At 41.5% G+C, this 17,853-nt stretch overlaps 1 protein-coding gene across 14 annotated transcripts in view; it reads right to left on the minus strand.

Annotated features, from left to right (window-relative positions):
- Positions 1-2,104: 2,104 nt before the first annotated feature.
- PLEKHA6 (pleckstrin homology domain containing A6) overlaps positions 2,105-17,853 on the minus strand; it is a 181,026-nt gene continuing 165,277 nt past the window's right edge. For 9 of the 14 annotated variants that reach the window (XM_075853737.1, XM_075853739.1, XM_075853743.1 and 6 more), the window contains 9 exons: positions 13,373-13,502; positions 13,182-13,291; positions 11,235-11,417; positions 10,971-11,135; positions 10,748-10,765; positions 10,386-10,519; positions 8,279-8,421; positions 6,212-6,368; positions 2,105-4,753 (listed from right to left, as the gene is read on the minus strand). In XM_075853737.1, the coding sequence (XP_075709852.1) occupies positions 6,220-6,368; positions 8,279-8,421; positions 10,386-10,519; positions 10,748-10,765; positions 10,971-11,135; positions 11,235-11,417; positions 13,182-13,291; positions 13,373-13,502 (1,032 nt within the window). In that variant the 3' untranslated portion in view covers positions 2,105-4,753; positions 6,212-6,219. The remainder of the gene's footprint in view (positions 4,754-6,211; positions 6,369-8,278; positions 8,422-10,385; positions 10,520-10,747; positions 10,766-10,970; positions 11,136-11,234; positions 11,418-13,181; positions 13,292-13,372; positions 13,503-17,853) is intronic. The other 5 variants (XM_075853745.1, XM_075853744.1, XM_075853741.1 and 2 more) reach the window with 1 other exon arrangement.

A 17,853-nucleotide genomic window follows, 5' to 3' on the forward strand; every position in this document is an offset into this window, starting at 1 on the left:
TCAACCCATGAATAGGTCTTTATCAAGCATGCTTCGATTGCATATGGATTGTCTCCCTTGGACCTGGGATTCTAGACTGCGTGCACCACCCATGTTTGGGGAGTTGTCCTTTTCCACTAAAATTTTTTTTATGGTTGTGGTGCTGTTTTCTTGAATATCTTTTTGGAGCTACCCCACATCCATTTCATACCGGCTCCCTCATACCTCTGGATAGCACCTCACTTAAAGCCTCAATCAGTTAACCCCCCCCCCCAATGAAACACTTCCTATCCATATGGGAATCTTGCGAAATTCTCAAATGGTCTGGCCTCACCCCACCCACTTTATTGAATCTATGGCGCAATCCATAATTTCCTCCTGGGATCTTGCATTTGTCTGCTTTTAGATGGTGGAGTGAACAGGGGTTTCACCAAGTCCATAACCTACTCTCGCTCTCGGGCGTGTATACCTTTGAAACCCTAAAAGACAAATACAATATCCCACCCAGATAAATTTAGAGACCTTCAACTTACACATTGGATTGCGTCCTTGTTACAACGGGATACGACAATTTGAGCACATCTGCGTCTCCTCATCGCACTTCTGTGGTCTTATATCGACTCTATGTAAAATAAATAATTATCCACTATCTTACCCTGACTAGACACCCATATGATATTAACCTGGAAGGAAATCTCAATCTCCATCATGAAGATGCAGAGTGGAACTCCACTTGGGATGTTGTCTCGCACTGTGCTATCAATGGCATGACCATGAAGTCAACTTATAAAGTTCTCACCCATTGGTATCTTGTTCCCAGTCAAACTACACATGCTGTCTTGGGATACCCCGCTAAGTATTTCCGTGGCTGCTCTGACCGGGGCACTATGCTTCATATCTGGTGGACTTGTCCCAAAGTAGTTAGCTTTTGGCCTCAGTATTCAATCTCACACGATCCCTCTTTAACTAAATGATTGAGCATGATCCCTGGACTTTATTCCCTAAATTTAACATATTCTAAGTTCAAACTCTTCACTTATATACTTATGGCAGAAAAGCAGACCATAGCTCATGCATGGAAATCCTTTTTTTTATAAAATACAACCTGATAATTGTATGGTCAATGCGCGGCTGTCCAGCATTCTAAAGGACACAACTACTCACTTCGAAAAAGTTTGGCACCCTTGGATATCCTTATCCTATCCTTAACACTTAAAACTATGTGGCTTGCTCCTTGGGTGGGGCTTACCCCCTCTCTTCTCTAGAATCTATTTTGTCCTTGATAGGATACCTTTATGTAACCCTCTTGGCCTCTTTGATCTCACTAGTTGTGATCCTGGTTATAATAGTTTGCATTTTGAACTTTGTATTTGGGTGTATGTTTTGTCACTTGGCTCTTATTTCTAGAGGCTTCCAATGATTATGTTTCATTTTCTCTGGTTATTTGGATTGCTTTGCATGTTCTCATAATAGCTGCATCACCTGGCCACACCATTTTGTGTAATTTTAAGAGTACCTACTGTGGTGCTGGAACTGTTTCCCCTGTTTTACTTACCCTATATAGCGTAGGATTAAAGAGATATTCTAGTAGACCACCAAAGATCAAGGCCATAGATGCAGAATTACTAAGTTATGATGTTAGCACAATTGTTTTTCGAAAAAATATTGATTTTACCTTTAAAAATGTCATGTCCTCCAATGATTCTAAATCAAGTCCTGTGGAAAGCTAGGTCACCATCCCTATGGACTTGCTACATCCTCTGGCATGCTACATCCTGACCGCCAATCCATTGACAACGCCTGGCTAGGTTCCTGACTTCACTTCAAGTTCTTGGCTACAGCGTACACACCACCAATCGGTAACTATTCTGCTGGCTGGAACCTGGGAATACCACAGGTAAAAGACCATACTTCCTTGTGGGAGTTAAGGGTGAAGAGCATTTTCCCCCTTTGGAAATCCAGCATTTGTTAGACCTAGGTAAGTCTGAAATGGTTGAATTGATTTCACAAGGCAAAAACTCAGGAACTTTGCAGATATTTTTTTTTATTGTTATTTTAGAGGCAAATGCTCTATAAAAGGTGCAAAACTGTGCTACCAGTTTTGTACCAACAAATACCATACACATTATACATTGCAGATTTTTTGTTTTATTTTCTAGTACTAATAAAGTCAGTAACAGAAACAAACCTAAAAGCAGATTATGACATGGGAAAATAGAGTGCAAAAATAAAATCCATGAATACTGAGTCACCAAATCTGCTCCCTTCACTATCATTACCACCAAAGTTACAATTATACATTATTCTCCATACTACAGGGTCAATGGTTTAAGATATTACATAGTATATATAGTGTATACATGGCTTTGTTGTCTTCATTCTACACTAACCATTCCATTTAACTAATGCGACATACTGATTTCCATTTTTGCTGTGTATACCACTATCCACTTGCATCCATTATTGCATGACATACTATTTATGTATGACCACGAGGCACAGGTGCTTTACAAAAGGGGAGATGTTTTCCTAGTTGTACGATTTAGCAGGAGAAAGCTATTCTGTGTAATAGTTTGCAGCACTACATTTCCATTATTGATGTATAAAATACACTGAATGCCATGGCTCAGTGATGCCACTAGTTCTTAAAATATAGGCTGCATTCTTTTCTGGCTTCCATCTCCCAAAGTAACTATCTCTGCATTAATGCATTCTAGAAACATTTTATTTACCTATAGGACTCTTTAACAAATTTGACCAGTTTATGTTTCAGGGAAGAGATCACTATCTGAGGTGTTGTTAGTTGTCACCATTCACATTCCTACTTCCTAGTGAGTAGCAATTTTACTTAAAGGAAAACTCCAGTCAAAACAATAAAAATCAGCTATCACATAGTGTTTGTATGTGTTATCTACCTGCATATTGTATTCTGCACTATGTGTATTCACTGTGACAATGTAGTTTCTACATTGTAGCAGCTTGTGGCTGGTATCCCGATGACACATTATTCCCATGCCAGGAAATGTGTCAGTTGAATGTTATGCACCTGCTATGCTCCACCCAGGGTAGGAAAAATTTAGAAAAGTTGGAAATGCTACATGTGTCCTTACTAGCATTAAAATTAGACATTTATACATTTCCATTTAACAATTTTCAAGCCCGACGATCACTGGTATTCTATAGACGATCACCAATTTAAAATTATGAAAAGACTGGAGTTTTTCTTTCATATATGTCATAAGCAACCTCAAAAACTCACACACATTTTGTCATGCAAATATGACTATCAATTTTGAAGGCCACAGCTGAACATTTCAATATAATATTTTCAATTAGAAAATCCTTTTTAACAATATTTCCCCTTTAGGCCACAACAAACCTTTGGGTATATATACAAGGCATTTATGACAAAAAACACAGCGCTAAAACCTGCATATACAAGACTCATCTGTATTTACAAAACTAAACCACACATTCAAGTTCCCTCATCCGCTACTCTGTCAAGAACTTATCACCCGTAGGAATAAACTATACAATCAGGGGTTGACCGGATACTTCCATTTGGTATCAGTTACAAATCTGAAACATTAATGTTCAGTATTATTATGAGGATCATAATGAGGTTTAATATGAGAAACCGGATTAATGAACTATTCAAATCAAATAACCAACAAGAGTCCGTCACCACAGCAGAGCGATAACACAGGAACCACCTACCCAGATTCTATATGCTCAACTGTCCTTGAGTTGACATGTTATACAATGTACAAATTTAAGGGTTATATGAAAAGATCAAGAGGATATTTTGCAAAAGCATATGAAGTTTTGTCTAGCACAAGTGCCATAGATATCAATTTTACAAATTTTTACAGTTCAATATTTCATTTTCAGCTACCTTAGCTACATTTCTTTATTAAACATATCAGTTAGAAATAATAACAAAAAAAAAAAAAAAACATAATTAGAAATGGTCCACAGACTCTGTGAGGCATTTAGTTGCAAAGCAATATTATCGGAAGGGGCTATTTAGATCCACTAGTGACTTGACTCCTGAAATAATATAGGGCCCATTGGTCTTTAGCTTTCATAACCTATACGACCAATATGTCTCATAATTATATACATACAATAAATATTTTTCATCATAAAGTAAAATATATAGCTATATATAGAGAACAATATGTTTTGTACACTATGCAAGATGACTTTGGCAGGTTACAGGTTGTCCTGGCACAATATATACACAGAATATAGCTGAAGGGAATGCTATTCAGATGTGGTTATTGCTTTACAAAGAAAATGCAGCTCAAGCCTGGAGGGATGCTGCAGGCGTTCACCATTAAAAATGAGCATTAGATAAAGCCACTTGAATCATATCGATCAGTCATTTGGTGGATGATTTTGTCGCCTTAGTCTTTTATAAGCGACATCCTATGGGGCTCTAGTGACCACCATGACAACAGTGATAAATACTTCTATCAGAATGGATTGGCAATATTTCCTGTGCAGATTCTTAGATCTGTCCTTGGATATGTAGGAATATTCTTAAATTATCCATAATCCAAATGGCAACAAGACTGATAAAACGGGACAGTGCTTTTCCATTAATGCTGCGATGTGCCTCCCATTCCAGGATCTTCTCTTCACCGCAGGTGTGGTTCGATTGAGTGTCGAGAACTGAGGTGGAATCCTTCTGGTATCGGGTGGGATCGGCGTAAAGGGAGCCCAGATTACAACTAGGCTCTGTGTAACTTTACAGCTGTGGCTGCCTGAGCTGTATGAAAATAATAAAGAAGAGAATTGAGTTTAGGTATCAAAATTAAGTTAGTGAATTGGTGAGGTAGAAAGGCAAAATAAAGACAGAGTAAATAGTACATAAAGAAGGAATTTGTAAAACGCCAAAGAAGGGGAGTGAAGTGAAAAGGGGAAGCTAAAGGGAAAGGATAAAAGAGGTAAAGAATGACGGAGAGAAGAAATTTACAGAGGAAAGCTATTACCTTATAGGGAATCTTTCACAGCCTTAAATTTCCTTAATCACATATACATTCAGTGTATTAATATTGTATGGTGTATTAGTTTATTACATGGATTCTGAAAGTTAGAAAAAATAATAAAGCCAGTGGGCCTCATTTATCAAAACTGTCTAACACAATATTGCCCATAGCTTCCAGAGTTCAGCTTTCATTTCTTAAAGTGGTCTGTAAAAATTAAAGCTGCACTGTGATTGGTTTGGATTTTAAACTGTCGTTATCACTGCACACACAGAACATACCATCAATAAGATGAAATAGGGTAATTGTGATTTAAAGGACTTGGCACTTGAAAATCACCTTTCCACAGTATAGGTAATAAATATATGATTGACGTGAGTCCGACCACTGAACCCTAGCGATCACAAGGTTCTTGTGACCCTGGTTTTAATGGAGCGCTGGTTACATGTGTGCACTACCGCTGTTCATTCTCTATAGGACTGACAGAAATAGCCGAGTACAGCACTCCACACATGACCGATGCTCCATTTAAACGAGAGTCACGAGATCACTGGGGTTCCCAGCGGTCTGACGCACCGCGATCATACATTTATCACCTATCCTGGGATAGGTGATAAATGTTTTTTAGAGCCAACCCCTTTAACTCATTAGCAACAGACCCTAGTGGCAAGTAATTGGCTCCAAAGTCAGCTTCAAATGGGTTTGTCTTCTGACAAACCTTTGGGGCCCATTATTGTCTGAGCCTATAGGAGAATCCTCTGGTGAGCCAGTCGGAACCTGTTCGATTATTTTATTTTTTTGTGTTTTTAAATAATGCTAATGTATATATCTCATTGCTATACACCAATTGTTATCCCTCACATCAGTCCTATTCTTACAGTTCTTCACTGCACTGATGCTATCTCTTAGAACTGTATACTCCTCCTATTCACCTGCAGAATGATAGGAAGGCCATCACTTGACACATGACTATTTACCAGAACCATTATCCAACTCACTTTTGGTATTTTCTCGTTCTTGCATAATTTTATCCTGAATATCTCTTATTAATTTTGTAATGATATTCTAAACAATAGATTTTACATCAGTGCTATCCTATGTATTAAAATAAAAACAGCCTAAACATTCTGAAAACATATTTGCAATGCTATAAAATGTATTCCCTTTTCCTTGCAAAAAGTTACAGCTATGTTCTATTAATAGTTATCAGAGGCATATATGAAGGGGAAGTAGCATCTTACACTGTGGCTCAGACACACATGATGTTCGCCCCATATTCGCCAGCGCTGTCACTGCTGCTGCTGCTCCCCCCTAGAGCCGTGCGCTCAGGAGAGAAGGGGAGGGTCTGAGGAGTTGGGGACGTGGGAGACGTAGGGGGGCTCGGGGTGGCACACATAGCTGGAAACAGAAAATGAGAATGAGATGATGCAGCAAGCATGGAGGGGTTAATGTATCTGTGTCTATGTTAGGAAAAAGGAGAACGGGTATTTGCATCTCTTATGCGTTACAAATACAAGCTACCAGAATAAGACCGTGCAAATATTAGGGCACATTCAGACGTGGCGGAATTGCTGTTGAATTCCGCTGCGGACAGTCCGCAGTGGAATTCTGCAGCAGCCGTTTTTTACATTTGCTTCTATACATTTTAAGGAAACTTAGTTCAGACGTTGCAGAAAATAAATGTGCGGAAATTAGACTGCGGTGCAGAATTTTCTCTCCTCAACATGCTCATTATGTTGCGGAGAAGAAGCGGAATTTCACTGCGGATTTCAGCCTTTGCAATGCAAAAACTGAAATCTGTGGAAAGTCCGCTGTGATATCTGCAACGTCTGAATTACCTGTCAAATATGCAAATGTTGCTGCAGATTAGTTGCGTAATTGCACGAACATTTGCAGCGGAAAAATTCCGCCACGTCTGAACATGGCCTTAAAGTACTTCTCATTACCGGGAAGTAACTAATCGACACTTCGCAGAGCATTTGTACAATATTTGATGAAATTTACTCTCATGTTATGTTATTGGACAAAAATATTACATGACGGGATAGGACTTAATTATTAATAACCAACTTAGGCTCTGTTCACACTTGCAGTATGGTTTACATTTATAATGGCAACCAAGACACATAGTTAGATCTATTGAACGAAGGATACTAGCATTGCCCCACAGACCCCTTATTGACGCACAATAAGACACATCTAGTTCCACCGAGGTGTCTTGTTTTGACGGAAAAAAATAGCAATGCATGCAACTCTATGTTTCTCATCAAATTTGACGGAATCTGCGACAAAGGCTCCCAACGGAGACTCCAAGGCAGGTGTGAATATAGCCTTAATACAAGGAAAAATGTTTATGGCATTTTGGCGACCCACGTATTTTAAGGCTATGCCACATCTGCGTTGGAGGCTACATCCCAGATTCCGTCAAATTTGACGAACCGAGATACCTTGGCGAAACCTGCCGGACACCATTGCAAGTCAATAAAGTCCCTCAGGCGCCGCTGAGATCTGTCATGCAGCAGATCCGGCACTATATCATGGCTTCCGTTATAAATGCAGATATAAACAGATTCTACATCTGTCAAGTCCCTGTCACGTCACTCCTACAAATTGAAGTATGAATCATTGCAACAGCCATCAAATACAGCTAGTTAACCAAAGTGCAGTAAGATAACGCAAACAGTATATTGATGAAACTGAACTATTTCAGCAATGTTATGAGCTGCACACTCAAGTGTTTAAGCCATTCTATAGAGAAAATTACAACTAAAGTTGCTGCAGCTGATACCAGAGGGCCCCCTCATCCCTTCTGTTCCTGAGAGATAATGAGAACATGTCTATAACAAAAGAAAAGCTAATTTGGAGAAGAAAGATACTCTAGGTCAAGCTTCTGCACAATGCCAGTGATCTAGAAATGAAAGCCACTGGACGATGTCACCATATGAACATCTCCGTCCACATAAGAGGTCTCATTAAACTGTATTGTTACACAAAACTTGCAGCTGAATATTGGTTGGTTTATTAAATTCACATGCTGTACTGAGTAAGTCTGATAAATGTAAAAATCAATCTTCACACGTCAATATAAATGCTGCTCATGTCTATGATTTATCACTATTCATCTCATCCATTTTTAGCTTTTATCAGTAAGAACATTTTCAATTGGAAAAATTTAGGCTCTCTCTAGAAAACAAGTCTTTCACAAATCTCTTAAATATTTGAACTGCCATAAATTGTTCCAAATCATGTCCTTAAAGCGTTATTGTAATAAATGTGATCTGATGAAAGCAGTGACAAGAGTTGCTTACCGGACAAAAGACGACCACGGCGGGAAGCTTCTGCTGCCAGAGTGCAGGATAACTCAATGCGCTTCTCCTGCTCCTGAAGCTGAGACTCAGGATCTGGAGGCAACTCCATCTCAGAGTCACTTAATGGAATAACATTCTGCAAACTTAGAAACCAATAGAGAGGATAAAATGTTATAAAACATGTATAAGTAGGATGAAAAAGTGAGGTAAATCTTTAGCTGTTACCAAATATCTTCTATAGATTTATTTAAGAACAATCGGATTAGATACATAGGTTGAGACGAAGAATGGCACAGCGACTGCTGTCAAGTTGCCACAGTACTGCCTTGCTCTGCCGTTGGTTGGTAAGGATAAACAGTTAGGCTGGATTCACACGAGCATGTTACGTCCGTAATGTACGGAACGTATTTCGGCCGCTAATCCCGGACCGAACACACTGCAGGTAGCCGGGCTCCTAGCATCATAGTTATGTACGATGCTAGGAGTCCCTGCCTCGCTGCAGGACAACTGTCCCGTAATGTAATCATGTTTTCAGTACGGGACAGTTGTCCTGCAGCGAGGCAGGGACTCCTAGCATCGTACATAATTATGATGCTAGGAGCCCGGCTCCCTGCTCTGTGTTCGGTCCGGGACTTCTGGCTGAAATACGTTCCGTCCATTACGGACGTAACATGCTCGTGTGAACGCAGCCTTATGTCTGAAAGACTGGTCTAAGAGGATGTCAGGCAGCACATTCCTCGCAACAAGTCCCAGATTACTCAGGTCTCCAGTTCAAAGCAGAATTGTCACTGAAGCGTCGGCACAAAAGAGTCAAGGAGGCTCGGCTAGTCTTGATCTGTCACTCATAGGCTATAATGGTGTCCATTTAACGGATACGGCATGAACACGCATGACCCTTTCCATTACGTATTTATTAAACGGATAGAATTATAGCCTATGGGTGACGGATGCAACTGTTAAACATCTGTTTAACGTATAGGCTACAATGTTAAAGGAAACCATATGTTTAACGTTTACCCTTTTTACTGGACTCTGCCGGATGGAATAGCGTAGTCGACTATGCTATTCCAGACTTTTATTTTTGCGGTAAACTGAAATAGCTGACAACCTAGCACTATGGACACATTAAGCATGTACATGGGAAGCTTTTCCAATGTACACGCTAAACGCAAATAAAGAAAAGACATGATGTGAACAGGGTCTTACAGTATCAGAGTTGTGTTTTGTGTGCACCTATCTATTACATGACCAGGACAGTTTTTTTTTAAATTTACTATATGTAAACAATGGCGTTTCCTATTAAATGACGGCAAGCAAAGATCTTGAAATCCATGAGAAATTCATACAGAAGGTATATTAGTAAATTGTATAACGTTTTTATTTTACAAAGAATAATATTTATTTGCTCAAACTGGAAGGGTATGTGCACACGGTAGCAGGCTTTTACGGCTGAAATGACAGACTGTTTTCAGGAGAAACCAGCTGCCTCGTTTCAGACGTAATTGCTCCTCCTCGCATTTTGCGAGGCTTCTCTGACAGCCGTAAATTTTGAGCTGTGCTTCATTGTGTTCAATGAAGAACGGCTCAAATTACGTCTGAAAGAAGTGTCCTGCACTTCTTTTGACGAGGCTGTATTTTTACGCGTCGTCGTTTGACAGCTGTCAAACGACGACGCGTAAATGACAGGTTGTCTGCACAGTACGTCGGCAAACCCATTGAGATGAATGGGCAGATGTTTGCCGACGTATTGTAGCCCTATTTTCAGACGTAAAACGAGGCATAATACGCCTCGTTTACGTCTGAAAATAGGTTGTGTGAACCCAGCCGAACATCCCTTTAATCATATAACAGCGGTTCAAGGACAGTGCTGCCTATTTGATACTGGTTCTGTCTGCTTAATCATTGCTACTTGCTCCTTTTAAACTAAGATTAGTGAAAGACATACTGGACTGGAAAGAAAACTTCTTGACCATAGAACTTGTGATGCTACTATGCTGTCTTCCCCGTAAACTATACATTCTACAGATATTGTACACTACAGAAGTAATATCACTTTATACTTATATAATATGTATGAGGATATGAGTTTTAACTAAATATGGCCAACCTTGATTTGGCGATAAGCGTTTTGATCCGTTCCACTTTCCTCTGCTTCTCCTGCTGCTCCTCTGGGCTCAGAGGGCCCTCAGGATCCATATCGATGTAACGCTCTGGAATGAGCACCTTGTCTGGGGTGGAGAGCTGAGACATAGAGACGGACATACAAAGTGTGATACATACAGTGCAAATGATGCAGCCCGCACATGATGTACAAGGTGTCAGAAATGTAGAGTGTTTGTAATGGCATGCATTGTGATCATAGTGACTGATATACAACATTTGTGGAACACATGTATGGGATTGTTTATGTTACACACGTGTGTGCATGGTAAAGTGTGATAATTTGATATAAAATTCAGGGAGTGGCACCTTGTCTGGGGTGTTGATCTGAAACAGAGGGGAACAGTTATATTGGTAAAATAGGAAAAGGTTAACCAAAAAGAGATAAAAGTTGTGGGACAAGAAGAAGAATGTAAGAAATGGGAACATAATGACTGAGGCCGGAGAAGGGACAAAAAAAAGAGGGGTAGGAATTATACAGGTGAGTTAGAGAAAGGTGACTACATTTAATGTTTGTGTCTTAGGTAGTTACCTCTCTGTTGATATCCACATCAAAGCCCTGAGGGTCCACCTCCATTTTGCGCAGACGGGCAATTTCTTCTCGAGGGGATTCATATGACCTTTGGGACTCTTGGGATCGGATAGCAGCCTCGAGGTCTGAAATGTCTACCTCATGAATGCTACGATGTCTCCGCACCTAGAACCAGGGGGTGAATAATGAACATGAGCATCCTATAGGGCCATATCCTGAATATGCTTTGTGTAGGTAGAACTATGGTAGTAAAGCTTGACTCACCACTCGGTATGTGCCTGCTGGTTTGGTAGTGCTGGTTTCTGTTTGCTGACCGGATGGGAGCTGAAGACTCCGCCTCTTTTCTTTCATTGACCCACTTTGATGGCGCTTCATACGATCAATCTGCTCCTCCACGCTCATTTTAGATTTTACCTCACTGGTAAACAGCGCACTCTTTGGACGTTCCTATCAATATAGTAAATGTGTTATCGAACAGATACATTTTACTAAATATGGGCAAGTTCAAATCCATTAACATAAGCCTTGACAAGTTTAGCCAGATCTAGGGGCCAGCTCCAAAAGTTAGAAGCAAGCAGCAACACGTTGCAGGGCACTGAAACTGAGGAAGTGCGAGACTGGCCTTAAAAGTTTCTTTAAAAGTTTAATGTTGTTATCTACTGCTGTTTAACCATGACTGCTGTTTTTATTTGCTGCTGTTTGACCCACATTTCCCAAGTAGTCGAAGAACCCCCCAGAAGCACAAAACCCCAACTTCCCCAATGGTCACAGAAGGGCCACCAGGAACCAGAATTTTATCATTTTAACCCCCACTCGCACCACGACGTAATAACATAATAGGGTGTGATGTATGGAGCGAGCTTACTTGCTGAGCCCTCTCCATACCCTGCGGGTGTCAGCTGTGTATTACTGTTGACACCTGGGACTAACAGCCAGTAACAGCAATCGTGCTGTTCCTGGCCGTTTAGCCCCTTAAATGCTGCGGTCAATCTCAACCACAGCATCTAAGGCGTTAGAAAGAGGGGGCGCCCCCTCCGACATCGCATCTGCTCCCCGTGACGCAATCACAGGGGTGCTGATGGTTGTCATGGCAGCACAGGGGCCTAATGAAGGCCAGGTCTGCCTTCTCTCTGCCTCTGCTAAGCCATGACTCCGGCAGTGCTTAACGGAAGCCTGTAAAAATGAGAATATAGATCACTGGTTTAAGTCCACTGGGGGGACTTCTAAAATGTGTAAAAAAAAGTTTAATAAAGTTTATAGTAATGTAAAAAAAAATAAAAGAAAAAGAAAAAATAAATAAAAAAAAAAAAAAAAAAAAAAAAAAAATATATATATATATATATATATATATATATATATATATATATTAAAAGTTCAAAAAGCCCCCTTTCCCATTTTTCCTATGAGGTAATGTACAAAATTAAAAAAAATAAACAAAACTGGTATCACCTAACTATTACAATATAACGTTATTTAACACGTATGGTGAACGCCTGAAAATATAAAAAGTTAAAACACCAGAAACTACAGCCTGCCCAGCAAAAAATAAACACTCATACCGCTCAATCGACAGAAAAAAGTTATAGCGACAAAATACAAATTTTATTTTTAACGATTCGTTTTTTGTAAAAGTAGTTAAACATAAAAAAACTATATAAAATTTGGTATCGCCTTAATCATATTGACCCACAGAATAAAGTTAATATGCCGTTTTTACAGCATGGTGAATGCCGTAAAAACAGAACCCCCAAAAGTTTGAGGAATTGCTATTTTTTTCCTATTCCACCCCACAAATATTTTTTTTCCAGTTTGCCAATACATTATATAGTGCAATAAACGGTGCAGCGAAAAACGACAACTCTTCCCGCAAAAGCTCTTATACGGCTTTATTGGCGTAAAAATGAAAAAGTTATGGATTTTGGAAGGTGGGGAGGAAAAAGTGAAAATGAAAATCCGAAAAGTGGCTACGGAGGGAAAGAGTTAATAAATGTCTCTGCAGTGTCTTTAGAACTGAAAAATGGAGCCCTGATCGCTAATAAGATTTAGCAAAACATTAATCAGAACGTTGGACCTTAAAGTGACATTGTGTTAAAAGGTGGATATTCACTCTGAAATTTGCACTATCAAAGTGGAAAACCAATAGTACAAATACATAAAGAGGAAACAATAAAAAAGATACGTGACACAAGATGTCAATAAATTTTATCTTACCCGTGAGATTTGTCCATTTCGCGCATGGCTTCCCCCTCGTCTTACCACTGATGGTTTTGTCACTGGTCCTTCATCGTTTGGTGACTTAGTTCGTGGAGGGACAATTCCAACTTAAAATACAGAGATAACTAATGACAAATCCGACCTAATTCTTGTACAATAATTACTCATTATAAATATATAATTATTACCTTTATTGATGGCCTGTTGCTTCTCAATCTCTGGGTCCGGTTTTGTCTGCATGGAACTGACTCCTTCATTAGGGAGAGATGTTGAGAGATGAGGTGATTCTCTCTTATACGACTCTAAACTTGACTTCAACTGCAAAACGAATTTGATCATTATTAAGATGTTTGTAAAGGTAAAGTGAAATGAAATAAAAGAGAAAATGGAGAGAAAGACCAGGTAACCAACACACGGAGAGAATACTCAAAAATAGACAATTGAAGATTATAGAATGTGTGAAGAGAGCGCCTGTTGCCACATTTTTCACAGTTTCTGTTTACATACTACAGGCTACTATAAACTCAAATTATTTATCTGCTAAAATAGTATACGTTGTAAGGGTCTGGCAATAACATTATATGATAATATTATTAATGAAGAAGCTCGCTAATATTTTCTACAAAGCAGATACGCTTAAGCATAAAGAACTAAACAGAAATTAGCCAATTTTTTAAATACTCACCGTAAAATCCAGTCCCTTGTGGGACACAGATTGTGGGTATATGTTGTTGCCACTTGGAGGCATGACACTAGGAATAAAAAAGTATTGAGCCCCTTCTACAGTATATACCCTTCTACAGGCACTGAGCTAATTCAGTCTATACAGAAGCAGTAGGATAAGCAGAACACAAGGTAAGAGAAAAACAATTTCAGAACCAGAGTAGAAACCATGTCCAACCGACAACCTTATAAACTTCAGAAACAAAGGGTAGGAGCTGTGTCCCCCCAATGGACTGGACGAGAAAAGGATTTTACAGTAAGTACCTAAAATATCCAGTTGTCTCGTTCATCACATTGAGAGATACAAAACGTGGGATGATCCAAAGCAGTTCCCATGGATGGGAACAAAAGAACAGAAGTATATGATTATCTACTCCACAAATGCCTGCAAGACCTTGCGACCAAGGAAAGCATCTGCTGAAGCAAATGTATGCACCCTGTAAAATTTGGTAAACATGTGTAGAGACAAACAGGCACTTGCAGAAGACTGACGGCGCACAGCTCAGGAAGCACCAACCGACAGAGGAAAGGGCCGCAAACTGGAATGGGGGTTCTCACCCTCTGACCCGGAACACCTCGCAAATGGTAAACCGAATCCATCGAGCGATAGTATCCCTAGGTGCCACCAACACCAGGACCACAAACAAGGAGTCGGATCTGCGGAAAAAAGAAAAGCAAGAAGGTAGATCCACAACTCGCGGACAACATCCAGATTTTGAAGAGAACGTCCTTTGGATGCACCAGGGAGTGGCAGAAGGATGGCAAAACGATATCCTCGTTAATTTGGAAGAAGGAGACCACCTTAGGTGAAAAGGAAGGCACAGTATGCAGCGCTGCCTTATTTTGGTGAAGAGCAGGAAAGGGCCGTCAGTTCAGAAAACTGTAACGAGAAATAGCATACAAGTGAGGAGACGTAATGACATCTCTTAGAGGCTTAAAAACTGAGCCGACTGCAGCGACGAGAGAACCAAGGTCAGATCCCATGTGAGAGCTGAGTGCCGATAGGGGGGGGGGGGGAGCGTGAGCAACCCCCTGTAAGAAAGTCTAAGCTTCAGATTTGGTTGCACACCAGTTGCCTGTTGAAGTATAAGGACAATGCAGACACCTTCTCCTTAAGAGAACTGAGGCCAAGACTGCGATCAAACCCTTCCTGGATCAACGACAGAATCGGAGATGGAGAAAAAAAACAAGGGAGGAAGGTGAAAGGCCCTTACACCAGCGCAAGTACGTCTTACAAGTGAAGTGGTAAATGCGGGCCGAGGAATATTTCCTATGCTTCAACATGGTGTGTATCACCCACTCTGACAAGCCCCGTGCTTTCAGCCCCGCGGTTTCAATAGCCGCACCATTAAACATATTAAATCGAGTGGAAGACATGTCCATGAGAGAGCAGGTTGTGCCTGAGAGGCAACGGCAAGGGTGCGTCGGCCAGCAGAGCAACCACATCAGGGTACCAAAAACCAGGTGTCCAGTCCAGAGTCACAAGGATGGTAGGAACCCCCTTGGCCTTGATCCTCCTGAGGAGCTTGAGAAGAAGAGGCAGAGGTGGGTAGAAAAAGTCTGGTTGTATTGTTTCGATGGAGACAGCCGTGTCAACCACACATTCTTTGGGATCTTGAGTCCGAGATATGAACTTGGGTACCTTGCTGTTACACCTGCACGCCATTAACCCCAACATCCGGCATGCCACACCTGTAGCAAATCTGGACGAAGACCTAGTAATGACGAGACCAATCCTCTGTGTTGACAAATTTGCAATTGAGGAAATCCGCTACCCAATTGATGACCCTTGGAATGTGCACTTTGTGTCCTCTGCCATTGCTGTTAAAGTCTGCATCCTTTCTTGGTGATTAAGATTGGCTACTGCCGTGACATTGTCTGTCTGGACTCGAAATGTACTGCCGGACAGAAGAGTCGTCCAATTACTAGACAAAGGAATATAGCTCTCAATTTTAAGATGTTGATGGGAAGACATAATTCCTGGTGGGACCTCAGGACCTGCACCATGAGATTCCAAAAGGCACGTCCCCAACCCCAAAAACTGGATAGGACCAACCAGTGTAGTGGGAGAAAGTAGCGTTCCCGAATGATAGCTGGAAGGAGAGACACCAGTTGAGGGACCGTCATAAGGTCAGGGGAAGATGGATTCAGCACTCCAGGGAACCCAGGGAGTGGTTCCACTGGGAGAGGATCATCCTTTAAAGCAGATGAGTATAAAACTGGAAAAATGGAACGGCCCTGATGGAGGCCACCATGGTGCCCAGAACCCTCATGCAAAAGCAGAGAAAGGAGGGCCCCCCCCTGCAGAGTGCATACTCCTTGTTGGAGGGTGGACAATTATTTTCAAGAAGGTAACACCCAAGCCAAGTAGGCATCAAGCACCATTCCCAGGAGGGTGGAGGATCACTAAAACTTCCCTGGAGTGAAGAAGCTCAGGATGGGGAAAACCGATCTGTTTTTTTGTTTGGGGAAGGACAGAAAGATTGTAGTAAAACCCATGAAATTCCTGATTGTGAGGAACAGGAATGATCACTCCTTCACAAGAGTGAGAGTCTATTGCCTGAGGAAAAGCAGCTGTCCTGGCAGGCCATGAAAGAGGAATGGACTGAAAGAATTTGTCAGGTGGTGGGCATACAAACTTCATCTAGTATACTGCGGAGACCACATTTCACACCCAAGCGTCAAAGATGTTGGTGAGTCAGACATCCTTAAAAATTCCGAAGCCTGGCCCCCACAAGAGACTCGAGTGGGGGCGCACCTTCAGGCAAAATTGGTCCTATCCGGTCCGGGTTTAGCGGCCTGAGGATAGGGATGTCAAGAGGGACGGGGCTTGCATGGTGGCTTGTTCTTGGAGTCCTGGTGGGAAAGTTGGCCACATACTCGTGGACCAAGAAATCTGCGATAGCAACAAAAGCGAAGTTCCGGTTTCCTAAGTGGTCGTGGCACAACAAACCTTGGTTTAAGGCAGGTGAGACTAGGCGAAAGCCAAAAGGCGTTCTACATTCAGGGAGGCTTTGCACATACTTGGTGGCACTAGACAGTTGATGAAAGAGGTCAACTAAATCTTCAGTAAGTGCCCCTGACAGAATATTGTGATAGAGTTGGCGAATGGGAAAAGGTACCTGTCGGGAGGATTCTCCTCTGGTGTGTAATATGGCAGTATAGGGGTCACCACCTGCCACTGTAAAAGCTGGGAAAAATGGTGACTATGAGTTCACTAAAATACTGCAAAAACATTACCTCTCAGACTGGTATAATGGCCATCTAAGGTTACCTAGGTTCTGCTTGGTATAGGACTCCCTGCTGCAATTTACACTGGTTATGGGCCTGGAGAGGGGACCTGAGGGACAAAAAGGATGCCTAAGGGCTGATCCTATCCGTTTCCAGGGAGTGTGGTGTGATTTTAGTACCAACAACAGTAGCGCCCAGCAGGTGGTCCTGTGTGCTTGGTCTCCGCCTCATTCGTGCTGCTGAGCAGAGAGCGGGAAAAGAGGATCTGCCCCTTCTGTCCTGTGTTTGAGGACGGATGTGAGGCCTCTGGATGGCTGGACTCAACTGTGGCGCATGTGCATAGTAGAAGCACCAGGTGCCCGACCTGCTCACGTCTTGTGCCGGGGGGGGGGGTCTTAGAACAGAATTTCACACTTAGCCCCCTCCATCCAGCCATCTTCACTCCCAAAAGCATAGGACCAGCAGGGACGCCCCCTCCATGTGTGCCATCTATAGGTGAGGTAGGAGCAAAAGAGGTGATGATATGGCTGGTGGATGACAGAGGAGCTTGCACTCTTGTTCCTCTTTTCTTCATTTTAGCAGGGGGACAACAGCCCATGTTGTGGTGGTCACCGAGTGTCCGCAAGAAAAGGGGGAAAAACTGAGAAAGAATCTTACCTGTTTTCCATCTAGAAAGAGGGAAAGGAAATAAACTAACATAAAAAAATAGCTTAGT

This window comes from Rhinoderma darwinii, chromosome 2 (assembly GCF_050947455.1).
Source record: "Rhinoderma darwinii isolate aRhiDar2 chromosome 2, aRhiDar2.hap1, whole genome shotgun sequence".
In the NCBI taxonomy this organism is placed as follows: domain Eukaryota; kingdom Metazoa; phylum Chordata; class Amphibia; order Anura; family Rhinodermatidae; genus Rhinoderma; species Rhinoderma darwinii.